Source organism: Poecilia latipinna, unplaced genomic scaffold (genome assembly GCF_001443285.1).
Source record: "Poecilia latipinna isolate Pla-1442-1.1 unplaced genomic scaffold, P_latipinna-1.0 Scaffold1744, whole genome shotgun sequence".
NCBI classification, from domain to species: domain Eukaryota; kingdom Metazoa; phylum Chordata; class Actinopteri; order Cyprinodontiformes; family Poeciliidae; genus Poecilia; species Poecilia latipinna.
In genome coordinates, this window is record NW_015114360.1 from 45,347 (window position 1) to 67,072 (window position 21,726).

The following is a 21,726-nucleotide window of genomic DNA, read 5'->3' on the forward strand; positions in this document are numbered from 1 at the left end:
ATATTCCGTTCATTATCTATAAAATAGTGTGGATAGTTGTTAACGTTAGAAAATTTTCTAATAACTCTATTCAAAATATTCCATGTTTCCTTAATGTTGGTTTTATTGCTATCCAGTAATTTTAAAACAGCTTTTGTCTAAAATATCAGATTTAGAATGTTTATAGTCACTATGCAACATTTTTAGGCTCAGAAAATAGGAGAAAATATATTCCAGAAGTTGGAAATGGAGAAAAAGACAGCAGTTGTGTAAGTTGTGTAACATCTTTTAAGTTTTTCTGAAGAAATTCACTCTGAGCCTCGTTGCAGATCCTCACAAAGACTCTAATTCAAAGAAATGTGTAATCCATTAGGAATTCTGTTGGGGAAACAAAAGAAACACTGTCTGCTTCAATCACATTCGGTCGATCTGTGTGTGTCTGTATCAGATTTCATAAAAACAGGATGTGTTTTCCTTAGGCCCTCTGACAGAGCTAGAAGTGTTCAAGTTAGACGTTTCCGTCGAATCGGAGCGTTGCTGTGGGACTCAATGGGCCTCAGTTGGTCGTGCCTATGAATCTGGGAATTATTTTTGAAAGCAGCCCACATTCCTTGGGGTAATTTCCTATCAAATTTCGTCTCCTTTTGTTCACAAGTCTTTAAAGGGCAAGGCACAATTCTGACATAAACATCAAGTCTGTATCTGGAAAACCTCTCGGTCAGAGAACATGCTTTAGCTCTGTCCCTCCTCAGCATGTCTATGTTCTGCAGAGGCCTAACAAGCCATCATTTGATCCAGGTGTTGAACCAGAGAGAGAATGGAAAGCACGCAGGATACCGACCCTTAAAGACTGACTTTGAACACATCGTAAAGTAACTCGATCTGAACTTCTTTTAGCTTTGAAATAAAAAGTCTTTCAATATCTTGACCAATCACTGATCATGAACCCGACGCACTCCAGTCCAGGATCAAACATGGGAGTTATATCCTCACATCTGATTTAGATGAACATTTAGATGTCGAAGCTGCTAAAGAGCTTCACCATGTGGTTCTAACTCCGGTCTCTGACCGTTCTGCTTACATAAGACGACAATAACGTGACGAGGAGGAACTTTAATAAATCAAACAGGACAGAGAACCTGAGTTTTCTTCAACATTGTTGCCTCTGAGGTTATTCGATATTCTAAGGACAAACCGAGGAATGTTTTTCTGCTTTTGATTTGAGCCAAAAATTATTCATACCCCTGGAATGATTTAGATTTTTTTTTTTAAAACTGTGCCTAGAAAAAGAATCGGGCATCTCTTAAAGGTTATTCAAATATTGTGAAAGGATTCTAAAATTGTTTTAAAACATAAAACATATTTTATTAGCATGTTATGAATAATAAAAAAAACACCTGCATGTCAAACTTGTACCGCTCTCTCAACTCATGGGAAAATGTTTGACAGGATTACGGCTATTGAACTTATAATTACTGAGCAGGTTTTTGCAGTACCGCATCTTTGAGGTTGGAGGACGCGAAGCAATAAAAAGAGCTGCAAAATCATTTCTGAAACAGAACTATAAGACTTTTCATTCCTGTTTTAGTTTAAACATTTGACTAAAACTACCTGTCAATGTTTTACTAAATTCATTAACAGATTTCAGTGCTGCATCTGATCCAAGTGATGTAAAATAATGGATTCTGTTAAATATTCTCTGTGTTTGAGCTCTAGTGTTTAGTCTAACTATGAACTAAGAGCCTGGATAGGTTCTGATTGTTGCAGGTTAGTAAAAGTTACTAATTCAGTAATTTAGTTTGGGTGTGTTGGAGCCGGGAAACACCTGGAACATGTAGCGCGTTGTGCCCTGAGGGCCACTGTTGGGAACCACACTGATGTAGAGGAGCTTCTCACACTTGGGGTTTCAGAAGCTCCTCCCACACACAGAAAAACAAGAGTCCTGTTTGAAAAGTGTAGAGACCCTAGAAGGCTCGTAGAGGAGAACAGCTGCAGGAAACCAAGAAGCCGGGATGGACGAACCGGGACAGTGAGACGGAGACTGATCAGGACTAAGTTGTGGAAAATGTCCTGGTTTGAGTTTTGGAGCAGCAGGCTGCAGCAAGCTGAGCATCTGATGAAAACACAGCTGACCCCCTCCCAGAGGTGAGTCCGTCTGCAGAAACTTTCTCTGCTCCGTTCTGCTTTGAAGAACCTTAAACTCTGGAGGCCGAATTCATCATCATGTCATCTTTCCCATATTGCTGGTATGAGGAGAAGCAGCATTCAGTTTCTATGCGCCACGGATTTGGAACAAACTTCCAGAAAACTGTAAAACAGCTGAAACACTGGGTGCCTTTAAATCTCAACTTAAAACCCACCTGTTTAGAGTTGCTTATGGCAATTGATGCCTTCAATGTATTTGCGAGTGACTGGGGGTCATTGCGCGTATATAAAACCCTGTAAATTCTAGACTCTAACAGGTAACCAATTAATGCACAAAATCCGCGTAGGACAGCGAAAGTCCTAGCGCAAAATTTTCGCGAAACAGGCGGACGGAGCCTGGTGCTGCAAGGCTGGAGGCCTTGTCCAGTTAGGCTGCGGGGCCTGGCTAATACCCGTGTTAAGAAATGGAAGGTCTGCATAGATCATATAACTTGAATGGACAGGAAGTCCAACAGAATGATTTTATCTTTTCTTTTTATCTTTTTATTACTTTTTATTTTTCTTTCTCACTGTTTAAACTTATGTAAAGCACTTTGAAATGCCTTGCTTCTGAAATGTGCTATACAAATAAAATTTGATTGATTGATTGATTGATTGAACCTGCTCTCTGGGTTTCCCTCATTATCTGCCTGTGATGGGGCCCCACTTTGGGCTCTCAGTATTGCGCTTTTGCTGGTAAAGGATCAAGAAAATGACAGCAAATCAGTCACACCCAGAACAGACAAAACAGTTCGCCTGAAACGGATCACATCTAAAATCCTGCAGAACAAAGAAACGGAAAGTGTTTTCAGATGTGCAGTGTTAAAACAGGATGGGAACCTTGGAGCACAGAGTGTGTGGGGATGCTTTGTTATCAAATATAAAAGCTGCAAAAAAAATAGACAGAAAAATTAACAAATTTGTATCTGGAAAACTATAATTTATGCTCTGGCTGACTTCTGGGAACAGTCTGTTCTGCAGCCTGTTTGTGGAGCGCATTCGCACCCCGAGGGGAGACAGACGGATGTGGAGCACGTTTTCAGGATGTGAGGAATGGAAGCTCACCTAAGTGCAGGGAGGACCGCAGATAATTCAGAACAGCTCCAGTCCTGCAGAGAAACTGTCAGCGGTGCGTTGGTAGAAGTTGGCCAGGCGAGGTCTGAGAGTCTGAGCAGTCACTGAGCTTTCTTCCTTTTCATTGTTTCATCATCAGCTACTGAGAAGCAATCGTAGAACATTTCCATTCTCCAGCTTTACGCTAATGTGAATAAAATGATCCAACACAGAAATTAATCCATCCTTCTGTGGATTGGCTACACTAGCATGTGGTTTTGGGGGGCCTGTGCCACATTCTGTCAACTGACAAGACAAAAAGTTTAAGGCTTTGAAAGGTGTGTGTCCTATTGCATCTCTAAAGTGACAAAGGACATCAAAACCAACAGTAAAACATGGTGGTGGTGGTGTGATGCTCTGGGACTGTTTTGCTGCTTCAGGTCCAGGAAGACTTGCTAAATGGAACCATGAATTCTGACCTCAAAATCTATCCCACTTGGGTTCTACAGGAGGACAATGATTCAAAACACACCAGCAAGCCCACCTCTGAATGGCTGACAAAAAACAAACAAAGATTTTGGAGTGGCCTAGTCAAAGCCTTGACTTGAATCCTATTGAGACACTGTGGCATGACCTTAAAAAGGTAGTTTGTGCTCAAAACGTCCAGTGTTGCTTAATTAGATCAACACAGAAAAGATGAATAGCAAAAATTCATCCATATCTACAAAAGATTCCCAGCAAGTTATCGCAAACGCTTGATTGTAGTTGTTGCTCTTAGCAGTGCAGTTATTAGGTTTAGGGGGCAGTCACTTTTTCACACAGGGTCAGGTAGGATTTATTCTCTCTTAATAACATCCTCAGTTAAACACAGAAATGATACAATTTGTGTTTACTTGTCTTGTTATTAAGGGAAGGCGAATGTCGTCTAGTATTACTACCTGACTCAACATTTGAACCAAACTACATTGATGCTCTTCTCTCACACAGTTTTAAAGTTAATGCTTTGTAATGTCCCCACAGAAACCAGTTACATGGCAACCACGAAGTTCGGATGGAGCTACAAAACCAGAGGATGACATCTCTGCTGCCCCCTGTTGGCGTGGAGGTCTTCAGGCGCTTCACGCCAGCCTCGTTGGAAGAGATCCAACAAGAAGCAGAGAAGAACAAAAAGGTACAAGAGCACATTCAACTATCGATTAGAGCAAACGGATCCTCCTGGAGAAACTCCAACTCTGACTACCTGAATTCATGCTAGAAGCCAGAGAAAGACCAGAGCAAACCAGCCAGTCACCTGCAGGCAGGGAAACCTCTCCCTTTTATTTACGGGCACCCGTCCCCAGAGCTTCTCAGCACGCCTCTGGAGGATCTGGATCCGTTCTACCAATCACAGAAGGTTTGTCTCACTTCTCATTTCTGGAGGGCAAAAATAAATAAATAAAAATAAATAAATAAATCACTTGTTAAATGTTATTCTGGGTCCTGGATAGCTGACGATAAGGATGGAACTGGTTTTACATCAAACTAACCAAACCAAACATGTCTTTGAATTTACAAGAAAATTGTGTTTACCCAACCGTGCAACAATCAGTCAGCATCTGTCTGATAATGGCTGACCATTTTAAATCACCTATAAGACGTGCACAGCATATAACAGATTTATTGTCATTGACATGATGTCAGTCGTCTGAGTGTGTTGAATTTACTTTGACATTATTTTCCGCAGACCTTCATCGTCATCTGTAAAACGAAGCTCATCCACAGGTTTAATGCTGATCGGGCCTGTTACCTGCTCAGCCCATTCAACTGTTTGAGATCCTCCGCCATCAGGATCCTCCTTCACCCATATCCTTCACAACCAAAACCAGATCCCTCACCTCGTTTTTGTTTGGTTTTCTGTCTTTTCTGACTATTGTGTGTTTTGATACTGTTGCTCAATGTTTAAATGCTTTTGGCGGGTTTTGCCCTGGCTGGTGTTTTTTCAGTTGCTTCTTGTATTTGATATGTTGATTTTGTGCTTTCTCTCGCTTGATTTTGTGTATTTGGTGTTGATTACTTATGGATTTGTGGTTTTGTGTGGGTTTTTTTTATGTGTTTTTGTCCTAGTTTTGTATGTTTTTTGCCCAGTTATGGTATGCTTTGTTTTGTCTGTTTTTGTGCTAAATTCATGTATTTTTGCTTCAGTTTTGCTTGTTCTACTGTGCGTTTGTGCTATTTTAGTAACATATTTACATTTTCTTAACATAAACACTGTATTCAGCCTCTTCTTCATCCTGACGATTCTGACCAATTGTGTTTCCATGACAATGGCTCACATGTTGTGGGCCAGAAACGTGGAGTGAGTATAGAGTGGCACAAACAGACGCCAACATAAGTGGGCTGTTGCTCTTCCAGTCCCACCCATGGCACTTAATAGAAATAAAATATTTGAAACATCAGTTATATAAAAATTGTAAGCTATTTAAAGATTGAAATAGGTTCTTCAAAGGCAAGTTAAAAACAACACGCACATTTTAAAATGTATCTGAAGCCAAAGGAAACTGTGAAATAATCTGGAAAGAGCTAAACAAATGAACTAATTTTTAAATGTGAACTCAGAATAGCAAATGATATTTGTGAATCTGTAGTTATTGACAGATTTAATGGCTTCTTTGTGCATTTTGTTAAAGTTCTGTGCTGTGAAACCCCTGCCTTAAGTATGTTGTGATTCCTATTAATCCTTTGAGATAAGAGAAAATGTGGAATCAGCTGGGTTAAAGTCACAATCAGTCTGAATAAAACTTTTCCTACTCGTATTTGTAGCTTTAGACTCTCTAAAAACGGTTATATTTTATATATTTTTGTTTTACATCGCCTGTGTGCGGACAGGTATGTGTTCATGATTATCTACACTGGTGAGGTCATCCTGAAGCTTTTGTCGCGAGGCGTCTGCTTTGGACGATTCACCTTCCTCAGAGATCCCTGGAACTGGCTGGATGTCCTCAACATCACTGCGTAAAGACAATAATACACACACATGGATGAGATACACTCACCTGACACACACCTAAAAAGGATTCGATAAATACCTGAAATAATTCAGTTTAATTAAAAAATACTTAATTAGTCACAAAGTAAAGTTAAATGTAACTCAAATGAACCCAATTTTTTTCAAAGAATGTCAAACTCATTTTCATTTTGGGCCATATCAAAAATCTCAGTGTTCTTAAAGGGCCGGTTGTGCCAGAATGTATTGATAAAATCATTGAACTGTTAAAATATCAATAAATAGTTGTTTATTTCAGCATTCAATTAGTGTTTCTGAAAATTAAATAGTAATGATAATTTTTTCATCCAGTTTTTAGAGATTGATTTTGTGGGGGTTTTTGCAATCAAAATCACAATTTTTTATGCCAATTTAGAAATATTTGTAAGAAATTTTTGACAATATTTGACGTTAAATGTGACTTTTTATTACTCTCCCTATAAATCACGGACTATAACTTGACATTAAGTAAGTCTGAGGCAGCAGTCAGTTAAACCCAATGCTTTTGGCCACTTTTAAGAAAAATCTGCAGTAAAAATCAGAAAAAAAATGTGGGGATCTGTTGATTTTGTGTAAATTTTGCGTATTTGTAAAAAACTGGGGGGGACTTGTTGATGTAATTTAGAGTTTAGAGGGCCACATAAAAAGCTACAGCAGGCCAGATTTGGCTCCCGGGCCTTGAGTTTGACACATGTGTTGTAGATGTTGATGGTTATGCAGTGAGGATCTACTGTAAAGTATAACATTACATCAGTTCTGATTAGTCACACATGCAGTCAAGACATTCATGAAACCACTGGCAGAGTGCATCCCTGTCTGCAACCTCAGAGCAACTCAGCAAACCTTCGTCGAACTTCCTGTGACTATTTATCAGAGGTCGCCTCTGAACAGGGGGTGTAGGCGCAGAGAAAAGCAAGTTTATTCATTATGATGATGGTTTATGATGAAGGTGTCTGTGTTTTAGATCTGGTATTGCGTTGTCTGTTGGACTGAGGGAGTTTGCTGCTTTGAAAACGATTTCTCGTGTGTTGAAGCTCTTCAGCTACTTGCCAGGTGAGTGTTTTTGTTACCTTTATAGAACTTCCTTTTAGATATAGTTGCTTAAATCATCAAAACTACGAATAAAGTCCAGTTCTAATGTGATGGAAAGTGAATGTCTTTCAGCATGAGGGTTAGTCTAAATCAGGGGCCGCCAACTCCAGTCCTCAAGGGCTACCATCCTGCAACTTTTAGATTCACCTCTGCTCCAAAATGTCTGAATTCCCTCACCCTTGAGGACTGGAGTTGGTGACCCCTGGTCTAAATTGTGTGAAGTGAATTTGAATTAGGGCTGTGCGTATGTTGGTGAAAGTTAGGATTCAGGTTTAGGTTAGCTAATGTAAATCGGTAGACACTGATACATTGTCTGAATGGGATAAAAAAAAAAAAAGAAAATAATGTGCCAGTATGTCTGTGTGAACAAGGGTCAATCTGAGTTGGTTTAGTTTAGTCAGTGTGCATCGGCGTTAGTGTGAGTGAATCAGGAGAGGCACCCTGTGCATGTCAGGATGTGGAGATCTGTCATTGCCAATATGCGTCAGTGTTTGTGTGTTGTGAGAGCGTGTCGGATGCGAGAAGCGTCAGGAGTGCATTTGATGTCACAGCAGATGTCCCTGTGTGCTCCAACGCCAGGTCTGAAGAAGACAGCTGAAGGACTTGTCCAGTCGTTGAAGTGGCTGGCTGTTGCCACGGTCCTGACGGTGTTCGTCCTGAGTTTCTTAGCGCTGCTTGGCATGCAGGTTTTCATGGGTGTCCTCAAGCATAAATGTGTCAATTCTTCTCCATCGGGAATGATGGACACACCGACCACTGAGCAACCCGAGTACTTCCTCACCAACAACGTGACAATTAATTTCTATGACAACTTTGTTGTTGAGGATTATATCAACAATGTAGGTAAGATGACATCTGAAATTCTCATCTGTCTAGGTTTGTCAAAGCACTTTTATAATCTTTCAGATGTTTCTTTGTTTGTTTGTTGGCTTGTGTTTTTTTTTTTTTTTTTCTGGAACGATCGCAACACCCTCATTGGACATTACACTAATCAAAGTTCACATCTCTGTCTGGCAGAAAACCTTAATTTCATGCCTGGTCAGTCTGACCTTATGCTATGTGGGAACTCCTCAGATTCTAGGTCTGTAAACACAACTGCAGCTTTTTCAGAAGCATGTAACAGCTGTAACAGCATGTGATGATGTGTTCAGACGCTGCCCAACGGGTTTCATCTGCATAAAGACAGGGAGGAACCCAGATTATGGATTTACCAGCTTTGACACGTTCGGTTGGTCTCTACTGACTGTGGTCAGGATCGCGATGCAGGACCTCTTGGACGTCCTGCTGCAGCTGGTGAGGACCAAACTAATCCCAATCGAGAAACTGGGTCTGGTCCACTGAGCTTCTTTTTGTTGTAATCTTCCATGTCTAACCCATACAACTGCCCTGTCATCCCTCAGACATTGCAAGCAGCAGGTAAAGCCAATATTAGTGTGTTTGTGCTCATCTTCTTCCCTGGATGTTTCCTGGTGGTCAGCCTCTCTGTGGCAGCGGTTGCCATAGCGCTGGTGAAACAGGAAAAGGCTGAGGCTGCTGAGGCCAAAAAGACAGAAGAAGAGTTTAGCTGGATTGTGAAGGTGCTGAAGAAGAGAGAGGACAGTGAGGTGAGTTTCTCTTTTTCATTGGCTGCTTATGCATGAATGGCTTCCTACCTTCTCCAATTTCCCACCTGCCGTTGTTCCAGCTCAAAAATTACAAACTTAACATTTGCCTTTGATTCAGCTGTGCAATTATTTTTGTTGTAATTGCTCACCTCTCCTGGGCCATGTGTCTCATTTGCTGTTGATACAAAAAAAAATGTCTTCATTCAATGCTGAAATAAATTGTGTCACAACAAACGATGCGTGCAGAGCATATGTTAACAGTATAAACAGGGATCTGGTTCGTTCACGTATATTTAATGAACATTTCCTCGGTCAACAGGCCACTGGTGAAGCGGAGCTGCTGGAAGAACATGACTCACCACAGAAGAAGAAACCAGCAGCAAGGACTCTCGATCAGGAGAACGTCACTGTGGAAGGTAAATGACGGTTGCTTCAGATAAGCGCAGTGACCTTTCAGATGTAGGAGGTTATGGACTTGAGTCTACAAACTCACAGTTCTTGCAGGTCTTACTGCAACCTTTGTGCTTCAGATACTAAGGACGAGGTCCAGCCTTCCTGCTGCTCCTGCGCAGACAGAATCCTGCAGGGTGAATGCTGCATCTGCTCCCAATGGCTCAAACTGAAGCTTCGCCCGTTTGTCCTGAGTCAGTTCTTTGATCTGGGAATTATTGTTTGCATCATCATCAACAATGTCTTCATGGCCATGGAACATCATAGAATGACGATGGATTTTGAATGGAAGCTGGCCAATTCGCATCTGGTTAGTGATACAGACAGACGGGATTTATTTGATATTTGGTCCAGTTTTGGAGCACATGAGTGTCACTTTTGCATGATTTTCAATTCACTCTATTTTTATGGTTTTTGTTTCTTTTCTGTGCCGTATTAGGCTAGTTTGAGTTCTGTTTCCAGGCAGGTTTAGTCCACCTTGACTAAGGTTTTCGTGTCATCACAGTTTCTGTTCAGTTCCATATTAATTTTAGTAGTTTCAGTCAGGTTTAGTACAGTTTTACACTGGTTTTCCCCACCAAATGTGCTTCTGATCCAGGTTATGCCCCTCTTTCGCTAGATACCTAAGCTAATGAGAAGATGGGTTCAAACTGACCTTTGATCTCTGACCTCCAGGTCTTCACTGCGATCTTCACAGCCGAACTTCTCCTCAAAGTTCTGGCTCTGGGCATTAAAGGCTACTTCAAGGTGAGAGAAGTGAATAAAATTAAACCTTCTTGTTGAATATCAGTCCAACATTGTCAACATCAATTCCCAGACCTCACTTGATACTGAAACTTCTTTTTTCTAATAGAAGTTTCTGTATCAAGCTCTTTGGAAACTCAGAGCTGCCATGCATGTATATTTTTGTTAATTCAATCCAATTATTATTCTTTTTCTTATCACCAAACACTGACTGGTAGCTGGACAGCTGAATGGTGGAAGTTTTATTCTGAGTCTGGTCACAACCTCGTCCTTTACATGCAGTTTGTGATTTTTACGTAAGGTGTTTGTAATGGTGCTGTTGAATCTATCGCCATGGTTACAGGTGAGCTGGCACATCTTTGACTTCATCATCGTCATCCTCAGTCTGTTGGAACTTTTCCTGGCTGATATCGAGGGTCTGACTCTGTTGCGCTCAGTGACATTGGTCAGTATGATGGTGGCATCACCACCATCATCGGTGTTAAATAAATACGTTTCCCCCCCGCTGATCTGTTCTGACCTGTTGCTGCCCTCTCCGTCCAGTTGCGGCCACTGAGGTTGGGTCGTTGGTGGCCCGCCTTGCGCATGCTGATGAAGATTACCTGGTTTTCAGTGGGAAACCTCAGTGTGGTTCTGGTCTTCGTGGTCTTCATGTTTGCCGTGGTCGGCACACAGCTCTTTCGGCAGAATTATCAAGAAAATGTCTGCATGCTCTCCTCCCGCTGCGAGCTTCCACGCTGGCACATGATGGACTTTCCCCATGCCTTCCTGCTCGTCTTCAGAGTCCTCAGTGGCGAGTGGATTGAGTGCATGTGGGATTGCATGAAGATCTCCAACAAGGGCCTTTGTGTCATCTACTACATGGCGGTTGTGCTTATCGGAAACCTCCTGGTGAGTCTCTGTTCTAACAAATCTAACAAAGTGCCAAGAATAATTAGCTGCACAAACAGATCAGTGACAATGCCGGTGGTTCTTCTGCTGGTTGCTCCAGGTTTCATTTGCCCCCTGTCACATTTTAGAGTGTGTCTGTGTTCCTGGGTTTGTTTCAGGTGGTGAATCTGTTTCTCTATCTGCTCTTGAGCCCATCCTGTACTAGTAAACCAGGCGCTGCAGCAGGACAAGGACCTAATAAACGTCATGCTAGATCCTGGATCCTGGAGTCTTTCAGGGCTCTGACAGGAAAAAAGACCAATGCTGACACCGATCAGAAAGGTGAGTTTCTTATTTTCTTCAATGGTTCCTGATTGTTGTGGTGTCACAGTAAACTTTGGTTTTCTGAGGTCTGTGTTCAAGCACTGAGGGTCATCTGCATAATTTCCCCCAACAGTTGAGTCAAAGAGCAAAGACAGACAGGACTATCTGGCTTTAACTCTTGTCAGTAATGACTCAGTCAAAGACTCGAGCGTGGTGGAAGTCAGCGGGTGTCCAGGGAACGAATTGAAAATCCAAGCTGACACAAACAATGAAGAGAAGAAGCAGAAGGTGAGTAAAACATTATACTTGTGTAACGTTTTCCATATTGAAGCCTGTTTACAGATCATAGGATCAACATTTTAAAGCAGCTGGTTTATGGACTGAACTTATATAGCGCTTTTCCAATCATTTTGACCACTCAAAGCACTTTACTCTCAAGTGTCAACATGTGGAAGGAGAAAGCTGGAATTGAACCTACAACCTTCTGATCACAAGGAGACTATACTACCGATAGAGCCACAGTCACAGGAGAGAGGATTTTGACACCCGAACAACCTGCCCCTTATTCTACTCTCAGAAAGTCAATGGACAAGAGCACCTCATTAAAATTCTCTCTACTGAAGAATTTTAATTCATATTTGACTTATATAGGAAACCAAAGGAGATAAACTAAAAGTGGAGAAGCATGTGTTCTCCTTTTAATTGGAAAAATGGAAAACCTTGCAAATAACAGGTTGTAAACATTTACCAAGTTTGTTGGGAGAAGCGGTGGTTATAAAGCCTAAAAGGAGCTGAGGGGAAAGGACATGTGAATTTTTCGTATACCTCAGATGCATCAGACTGTCACAGAAGCAGATTTTCAGTTCTGTGACTTTCTTAGCGTAATTGCTCTCCTTAGTCTGTCATGGTCGACCACACCAGGCGCTGAAGCATCAGACAACATAATCATCCGAGTTCAAAACAATACGTCTATGTACAGGATTGTCCATACTGTTTTTCTATTTGTTCTATAAATTGTTCAGCACATTCAACATTTTGTCTTTAATAAATCAGTTTAACATCAATGTGGGAATCTGTGTGGGTTTCTGCAGGATGGTGATGTGCAGAAGCTTCAGGACAACAAAAATAAGACAGAAAACTCACCTGGAGATTGCTGCTGTGCAAGTATGTCCACCAGTGGTGCAGAAATCTGATATTTTAAGTAAAAATGTATCTTTAAACATGCGGTGTTGTCTTCTTCATTCCTTAACAGGATAAACTTAAATGTTACATGCTTCTGTGAAGTGATCGGGACAACAGGTGCGGATTAGGTGATCGATACTTTTGCGTTTCAGTTTGTTATAGTTGCTGTCCGATCCAGAACATAGACACGTCCAAGGGAGCAGGGAGGGGGTGGTATAAGTTCAGGAAGGCTTGTCTCCTCATCGTACAACACAGATTATTTGAAATCTTCATCATCTTCATCATCCTGCTGAGCAGCGCTGCTTTGGTAAACATAAGCACAACATGTCCACTTATAATCAGATCATATTGGCTCGTGCCGTCAGTACATGCTTTTCTGTTTTTAATGAATTGTTAAAATCTCTAAATTTTTCCCCACATTGTCATAGTGCGGTATTTGTGTTTAGAATTTTGTGGATTAATTAAATACAATTTGATGTAACAAACAAAAAGTGGAAAAAGTGAAGGGCTGTGAATACTAAGCAGAGAAAGTGAAAAGGTGAAGCAGAATAACATTACAATACAAATGTCCCATGATCAGAGCTAAGGTCTCATTTCCTCAGCTGTGATTCAGCCTCTGACTGGCTTTTAGATGTTTTTCATCCAATTTTCCTTCACATTTTTATGCAGTTCTGCTAATCAATGCTGATGTTGAAATTAAATGTGCTAAAAACTTTGTTCAAAAACTTTAGTGAGGTCATTGAGAGCAGAGCTCACTCAATTAAGGTCAGAAGTGCACTCAACAGTAGCTTTCAATGTAGTCTGTTCAGACTCAGTAAATAGCTAATTAGTGTGCTAATAGAATGGGGTGTGCCACTTTGTACCCATGTTATATCCGTCCTGTGTCTTAACAACACATTAGGTTTGATATACTCTTAGTTATATCCCATGTCTTGACTCCATGTCATTTCTTGGGTTGTAACTTCTCATCCCTATGTCTCAACTCCACATCGTACCCCAATGTCAAACCTCTGACTTTGGTTTGACCCCTGCATTGTACAGAAATGATCTATGAATATGTTGTACCTTTGTTTTAGATCCCCCATTTGGGAATACCATGCTTTTCCCCCACATTGAAACTGCAAAGCTTACATCCTGGTCACACCCCATATTTTACCCATATTTCATTTTCCCACATCTTATCCCTAAGCCATGCATCAACCTTGCATTCCCATGTGTTACAGCCATGTTGCACCTAGACCCATGTAAAGAGGGTCTTCATTTAAAATACATGCACAAATTGGTTATAAAAACATTGAAAGTCTAAATGCACCCAATGATGATGTGGCGACAGGACCAGCCGCCTGTAGCGAATGACCACAAGTCTGTTTGCATTCAGGCATTAGAAGACACACTGCTGTTCCACTGGTCAGTCCTGCAGATGGTTCTGGACAAAGCAGACCAGGTGTTCACCTTCCTGTTCCTGATGGAAATGCTTCTCAAGTGGACTGCTTTTGGATTCAGAAAATACTTCAGCAGCTTTTGGTGCTGGCTCGATTTCCTCATCTTAGACGTAAGAGCGTAAACACATTTTTACTCTGGCTCTGGTGGTTGTAGCTGTGCTGACACGAACACCAACAGTAATGGTTTATGATTTGGCGTGCAGACAGACGAATCATCCCACTAACACAACGGCAACAGAAACCTAAACTGCTGCTTCCTGCTCACCTGTACCATGATGTCATCAGCAGGTATGTTTGTCCTCAGGTGTCTCTGTTCAGCTCGGTTGGTGTCATGCTGGGATACTCCGCTGCATACCTGAGGACCCTGAGGGCGCTGAGGACCTTGAGGGTCCCATCTCGCTTCAAAGGCATGAGGGTGAGACAGACACCATGACCTCTGAACAAAGACAGGTTAGAAAGACTGACCGGGATAAAGGACAATCGGTTATTGGAGAGAGATGGATAGATTTACTTTTCAAACAAAATAGTAAGACAACTGGACAGACTGAAAAGAGGGACAGACAAACACTGGAGGCAGATCTGATGAGATGGACAGGAGAGACAGATGGACAGAAGAATCAGATGGACAGACAAGTTTGCAAGGCAGATTAAGGGACAGAGACAGGCTAGACCAGAAGTCTGCAACCTGTGGCTCCGGAGCCACAACTGGACCTTTGGATGTTCCCCAGTGGCTCTTAAGAAATTTGACTAAAAGTGATAAAGAAACAACTAAAGTTGTAAAACTAGATGTAGTAACAAATGTAGATATTTGTCAGTTTTTTATGGGATAATTACATTTAATTTTCACAACAAAATGAGATTAAAAGTACCAATAATTTTTATCAAGTTCTATTTTTCTTGCTATGTGGCTGATACTACATGCATATATCAACCATCCCATTTAAGAAAATGTAGCCATCATCTTTTCGAAAAGGTGTTATGATTTTCTTTATATTAAAACCCTAAAAATATGAATAAAATGGTTTCCCTTGTATTTTCTTATTAAGAAATATATATAAGACGTATTTTTCTCTAAGGTCAGGTAATATTTGTGGTTCAAAATACTGAGGACAAAAGTGGTTCTTTGGATTGTAAAGGTTGCAGACTCCAATGGTCATATGAACAGACTGGGGAGACAGATGGACACAAACACCTGAAGACAAGTTAGCTAGACATAGAGACAGGTTAGACAGATGGAAAGATGGATAGAGAAGACACAGGACAATAGACAGGTAATATTTCCAGATATAAGGACTCTCGACTGAGTGACCAGTAGCCTTCTTGACAGAGAGCAGCTGTGATTGGTCTGAGCACCGGCTGATTCCTCGTCTTTTTTCCGTGCAGGTGGTGCTTCGGGTCATGGCGGCCACCGCGCCCTCCATGTGCAACTCTCTGCTGGTCATTCTGTTTGTCTGGCAGATCTTCAGCATCCTGGGAGTGAACATGTTTGCAGGAAAGTTTGCTTACTGTTCCAACCACACCGGCAGCGTAATCTTTGAAGTGGATAACAAGTCGCAGTGTTATGAGCTCAACGACAGCAGCCCCACAGACATCTTCTGGAAGTACAATGACTTCAACTTTGACCACGTGGGGATGGGTTTACTTTCTCTGCTGATCATGGTCGGTTGATTCAACCAGCAGCTTTACCTATAAGTGAGTTCATGTTTTTCTAATGAAGACCTGTGCTCTGATGCAGGCCACATCAACAGGCTGGAAAGAAATAATCTATGCAGCTGTGGACTCCACGAAGGTCAGTGCACCACCAGGCAGCACTGTTGTGTCGAGACAAGTTCCACCGTCTGCTGCCATGCAGATGGTGGACAGTGCTGTAAGGCATTGGCCCATGCCGAGCTAAAATTATGCAAAAAGTACCTTCAAAATACCCTTACCATCGAGTATTCAATATTTTCTAAAAGCTGCATGCAACCTTTATAAAAATATGTTTTTAAACATTTGTTAAAACTGTCAGCATGTTGTGACAGTTTCTTTTGAGACAGATGAGTCGCGAAAAAATTGAGCTCCTTCTCCTCCCTGAGCTACTATTGCTGTGTGAAGAAAGATGGCCAGTCAAAGCCAGGAGGAGAGTCTTGGCGATGTCAATCAACCTTATGAACACGCTGCTAAATATGCATTCATAAGGTACCGTTCCAGGAAAACCTTTTATCCCCCAAAAATTCATGGCAGGCTGCAATGTAGTTGTAGTGTAGCAGAAAGAAAGGGGCAGCATATGGGCAGCAAGTACGCCAGAGTGATTGACAGCACTAAGACCCTCCTCCTGGCTCTTTATTTCTGGAGTTTTCACTGAGAGAGAAGGCAGAGGAAAATCAATTGTTTTCAGATTTTCTATCTTTTATTACACTGTCAGGACATGGTAATGGTTTTAACAAAAAAAACTTTTATAAAAGCTAAAATCCTATTTTAATAGGTTATATTTTTAAATCTAAAGTAAAACTTCTGATATTGTTCATATTCTAAATGCTGTGGGGAAAAAAGATACTAAAACAGCTTCCAAAGCACATCTATGGTTAAATTGAAAAATTCCAATTTTCTACAAAGTGTTTTACTGCTGGAAGTGGTCTTAATAAATGTCTCATTAGTGGTACCAGTAACTGTAATGGGAATTGTATTGTTACTGGTCTGTGCTTGTTTGTAGGTGGACATTCGGCCTGAATATGAGTCCAAACCGGTCATGTACCTGTACTTTGTCGTTTTCATCGTCTTTGACTGCTTCTTCAGCGCCAACCTCTTCATCAGGTTCTTTGTTGATGCTCTCCATCAGCTGAGCAACAAGATAAGTTTTATTACAGTGGTTGCCATGGCTACCTGGTTTCTGTCAATTAATTCGTCTTCCCTGTGTTTCTGCACGCTGGAGGAAAACATGTTTTCATGACGGAGGAGCAGCTGAAGTTTCACGGCACCGTCAGGAAGATGTTCCCAAAGTCACCTGAGAAAGCTGCTCCACGCCCAATGGTGAGGTCACATGGTGTTCAGATCACAGTCCAGGCTTTAGCAGGCTCTAAAATCTGCAGGGTTAGGGAAGACTTTCATCTGAAGCAGCATGTAAAAAATAAAAATGAGATTTGTAGCCCAGAGTAACCCTGAACTCATTAAAACTGTTGACGCCTGTCCCTGGTGTGACGTCGACTTTATTTCCCCAGAACCAACCAGTACAGTAAACGTTAAATAACCTAATGATCTGTTCCGGGCTCCACTTTCCGTGAAGCTTCCTGAACTTTATCGGCTTTTAGCAGTAATGGGAAGTGACTGCTACCTGTCTCCTGTTTGTCACCAGAACCGGTTCCAGGCTCGGCTCTTCGACCTGGTGACCGCTCCGCTGTTTGAGATCCTGGTGGTGGCGCTGATCTGTGTGAACGCGGTGGTGATGATGATGGATTCAGACGATCTGTCTGAGCAGGGACAAGAGATTTTGATGTGGTTTTTGTTTGTCTTCATAATTCTGTACTGCATCGAGTTCTTCCTGAAGATCACTGCTCTCAGACGGCACTACTTCAGCTTCGGCCTGAACATCCTGGACTTTGTAGTCCTCATCTTTATGATCTTAGGTGAGTTACAGGCAGCTGGTGGGATCTCCTCAGATCTCTGACATGTTTATAATGTGACTGTATATGTTTGAGCATCTCCAGGGTGGTTTCAAGCAGAACTGCTCCCAATAATTAGCTGCTGTAATAACATGCTGTATTCACAGACAGTGAAGCTACAGAAAACCTGAAGATTATTATTTTTTTTTTACATAGATTATCTACTAGCATGCTTTATTGTAATGATTTATTTTGCTGTGAAATGTGTGATTACACATGAAACAAACAAACAAACAAAAATAAGAATTACTTTCTAAGTTCATCTTCTAGGTTGTCTCCTGGCTGCCTTGCCAAATAAATGTAGCTGCTTTACTAACCTCCCTAGTAAATTGGATGATTTAATATATTTATAGATTGTATCTTCTGAAGGAGCCCAATAATATATCGTCAATGTCATTGATCACAAGCACAGGTTTTGATCAAGGGGAAAATTGTACAATTTGTGAACAACAAACAAAAAATACAAACAACTTGTTATATAGACACATATTCAAAAGGGCAAGACAAATTAAGTCCTATAAAGTTCACAAGTTTTAAATGATGGCGAGATGAATTATTGAAGGAAGGGCAAAACAAATATTTGACATCCACCTGGTTGTACAACATTTTAAATTTAAATTATCAAAACAAAGGATTGATCAAACTTCAGTTCAATAGCAGGCGATTTAATCTGGGTCAAATTGGGGGTTTTTTTGGCAAAGAATCTCAGTACAGTTATTAATATTTGACACATTTTTATAATTAGATATGCCTAAACAATTAAATGTTAAAGAAAACAGATCACTATGAATCAAATTATGTCTGTTTAAACAGTTCTGCTAGAAGGTTTCTGCTAGTGAGAAACCACCTGTCTTCTCTGCTGTGACTTCTCACTGAAAATGTCTCTGAGATTTTTCATCTTTTTATCTCTGACTGACTGTGATTACATCATTACCTCATGTTAGATGTTCTTTATCATCAATCTTTTGAGGTTTAAAACCAACAAACTTTAATTAGAGGAAAGTACTAAAACTGTTCTCTCTTTGCATTCAGGCTTGTTCTTCAGTGATTTATTGGAGAAATATTTTGTCAGCCCGGCTGCCTTCTTTATTCTCCGGTTGGCTCGTGTCAGCAGAGTCCTCCCGTTCTTCCGTTTGGGCAGAAGGATACAGATGTTGCTCACTGGCTTCATGATGTCTCTTCCTGCCCTCATGAACATCGGGCTCCTCTTCCTCCTTGTGGTGTACACCTACTCCTTTGTTGGGATGCGTATTTTTTACATGATCAACTTTGGGACAATTGGGGACAGCATGATCAGTATGATTCTCTTCGGCCCGTCCTCTGCCTGGTCCCTTCTGGTGTGGAATAGCACAAAATATTCTGCGCCCACAGTCGTCCCACTTTGGGACTGGGCCAACCTATCGGCAGGCGTCATCTTCTTCTGCTCCTACGTCCTGCTGCACCTCCTGCTGGTGGTCCACCTCGTCATTGCCGTCATCCTGGAGAGCTTCAACAGCAGGGAAGCTGAAGACGCCGTTGTTCTGCAGATGTTTTACAACACCTGGAGAGAGTTTGATCCTGAAGCCTCACAGGTCATTCAGTACAGGTGAGTCTCTCCCTGATGCAGCCTGGACCCAAGTAAACCCTGTCAATCTCTGTTGGTCATTATTGAACTCTGTTGTTTTCCACAGTGAGCTGTCAGATTTTTGCGATGCGCTCCAGGATCCGCTGAGGATTCCTAAGCCAAACAACATCCGGTTGATCAACATGGATCTGCCTCTGCTCCCGGGAGACCAGATCTGCTGCCTGGATGTCCTGAAAGCACTCATGACTCAGGTGACACAACCTGGCCCAACTCTTGATGATGATGATGATGATGATGATGGTGATGGTGATGATGATGATGATTAATATTATTATGATTGTTGTTGTTGTCTTGCAGACATTTGGTGAAGAGAGGGAAATGGACTCTCTCAAAGCCCAGCTGAAGAAGAAATTCATGGGCAACAATACCACAAAGGTTCTCTTTTATTTTATTTTTAGCTTAATTAAATTGTGCACTTCATATGATGTGTGAGTGTTCACTATAAGACTTTTTAACATTTTTATCCTATTAATCCACAACTGGAAGTGGTCACAAGAATCAGAACTCTGTCATGTGGGGAAAAAAAGAGAGAGAAAAAATATGGATAAAAAAAAAGCTTTTGTGTTTTTCTGGCATATTTGGAAATTTGGATGTTTTAACATAGTAAGTTAACATCAATGAAACACTCTAAAGAAAAATAAAAACTTAAAGAAATACATTTTGTTTTTTTCTGTAAAATGTAATAAGCACAAGATTTGTATTCTTCTTCAATTGGCTTAAATTACATGTGGGCGCGTCATATTTGAAGCTTATAATTAGTGAAGTAAAGTCAGGTTTATTTGTGTAGCACATTCTCAGGAACAAGTCATACAGTCACCAATTATGGGACATAAAATAAACATTACGTTTTATAAAATGCAGTCGTCAAAATTATCAAGTAAATACCCATCGAGTTACTAATCCAGGGCACCTCAAAAGAGGTGGGTTGTTAGGATTTAAAGGAAGAACAGTGGACCATCATTACTCAGCATTTTGAATCAGATGTGCACTGACTGAACCTCAGAGATTTAGTTTGGTACTTCTGACTGTAGAAGTGAGAGATAACACCATAGTTAGATCCAAATAGCCATTTGAGGCCTTTAAAATGAAGTTGGCAGGAAACGTCTTAAAAGAATTAGAAATCAGCCTTTTCACTGTGTGGGAAATAGTTGACAAATGACGACATTCATCCAGAAAGACACAGCACTTTCATGAGAGGTAACCTTTGTTCTCTAAGGAAAACTTGAAGGCCAGACTGAAGTCCAGGAAAAGTTTAATCCTGTCTCTAAAAATGAGTTACATGGACGGGTTTCGGGAAAATTAGGTGTAAATAAAAACATCATGAAGCTGGTTGACATAGGAGGTGTTTCCGAGACTCACGGGGATGACCCCCTTCTGTGCTGCAGGTGTCTCATGAAACAACCAGCAGCACCCTGCAGAGGAAACAGGAAGATGTAGCAGCAGCAGTGATCCAGAGAGCGTTCCGGAAGCACCAGGTGCAGAATCGACCCGGTGGGGCCTATGGAGCTCCAGACAAGCCTGAGGACGAAGCCACAGGCATGTTGGTGTCTTCCCAATGAGCACTTGACGACTTCTCCTGTCCGAGAAATGTTTGGAGAGAAACTTTCCAACTGGGACGGTCGTCCACTGTGGTGTTGTCTTGATGGAAGTAGAAACTGATCCAGTTTCTACTAATGCCGTTATCGGGAATGTGTGACATTTTCCACTTCTCCATTTGGGTTTACTTTGATTATCTGACATCATGTTTTCCTCGTAACAGGAAGTGACAATACTTCTCATGTAATCTTGTGTTTTTCTAACACGTTCTGGGTCTAAAAGTGGCCCTTTGTCAGTAACTAACAGACTAACTCACATCTGTTGATCAGCTGATCTGAACACAAACCAGCTGCTAGCAGAACCTCTGGAGGACGAGTTACTGATCCTACCAAAGCAAGAGCAACACACTTCATTTTTACCTAAACATCACAAAAGAATACATACTCACCAAACTATTAGTACTTTTATTATGCTTCTGTTTAGCTTATAAAAACAGAAATTAATAAACATGAATATGAAACCATTGTTTTATTTTGTCTTTTTTAATTACCTTCATCCTTCTGCAAGAGAGAGAATCTGTAGTCATTGCATCGTGTCTACTTTCTGTTGATTTCAAGGAAGCCCTGCCAATTGTATTGATTCATTAACGTTGCAGCGTTTCTTCCTTCTGAGCAAGCATGTGGTGACAGTAGAGAGGAACAACTACTTTTCCACAGGAGGAAACCAAGCTGAGTGGATGCTGAGAAAACATAGTAATCTGCCAGGAGAAAGAAAGGAAAGTGTTGAGCCTAGTCTTAAAGGTAGACAGGACGTCTGCCTCATGGACAAAAACTGGAAGCTGGTGGGACTGAAAATATAGAAACTTGAAGAGAAAGGTTTTCTGCTTTTGGAGTTGGGACACACTCATTTGTTTCCTCACTGTTCCTGGTCTTCCTTGCAGCTGTAGCCCATTATAACCACTCACCCATTTTCCATCCAGTAA

General features: G+C 41.2%; 1 protein-coding gene across 1 annotated transcript; it reads left to right on the forward strand.

The window, feature by feature from the left end:
- Positions 1 to 1,907: 1,907 nt before the first annotated feature.
- LOC106964975 (sodium channel protein type 4 subunit alpha-like) lies at positions 1,908 to 21,264 on the forward strand. Its single transcript, XM_015060800.1, has 31 exons — positions 1,908 to 2,124; positions 4,237 to 4,387; positions 4,472 to 4,609; positions 4,940 to 5,058; positions 5,465 to 5,551; positions 6,082 to 6,207; positions 7,203 to 7,291; positions 7,910 to 8,173; positions 8,348 to 8,411; positions 8,482 to 8,623; positions 8,731 to 8,934; positions 9,254 to 9,350; positions 9,465 to 9,694; positions 10,060 to 10,131; positions 10,472 to 10,573; positions 10,672 to 11,019; positions 11,178 to 11,340; positions 11,456 to 11,610; positions 12,414 to 12,486; positions 12,657 to 12,811; positions 13,883 to 14,056; positions 14,251 to 14,361; positions 15,330 to 15,605; positions 15,682 to 15,735; positions 16,639 to 16,776; positions 16,851 to 16,955; positions 17,278 to 17,548; positions 18,617 to 19,169; positions 19,255 to 19,399; positions 19,506 to 19,583; positions 20,594 to 21,264. Exons 1-31 carry the CDS (start codon positions 2,045 to 2,047, stop codon positions 20,765 to 20,767), a joined length of 4,938 nt encoding a protein of 1,645 aa, XP_014916286.1. The 5' UTR covers positions 1,908 to 2,044; the 3' UTR covers positions 20,768 to 21,264.
- Positions 21,265 to 21,726: the final 462 nt, after the last annotated feature.

Bases quoted from the DNA above. Each gene is read 5' to 3' on its own strand.
- LOC106964975 (XM_015060800.1), top strand. From the start codon at position 2,045: ATGTCCTGGTTTGAGTTTTGGAGCAGCAGGCTGCAGCAAGCTGAGCAT. The intron at 11,020-11,177 runs GTGAGTCTCTGT...GGTTTGTTTCAG, and splicing joins TGCTTATCGGAAACCTCCTG to GTGGTGAATCTGTTTCTCTA. The intron at 11,341-11,455 runs GTGAGTTTCTTA...TTCCCCCAACAG, and splicing joins TGCTGACACCGATCAGAAAG to TTGAGTCAAAGAGCAAAGAC.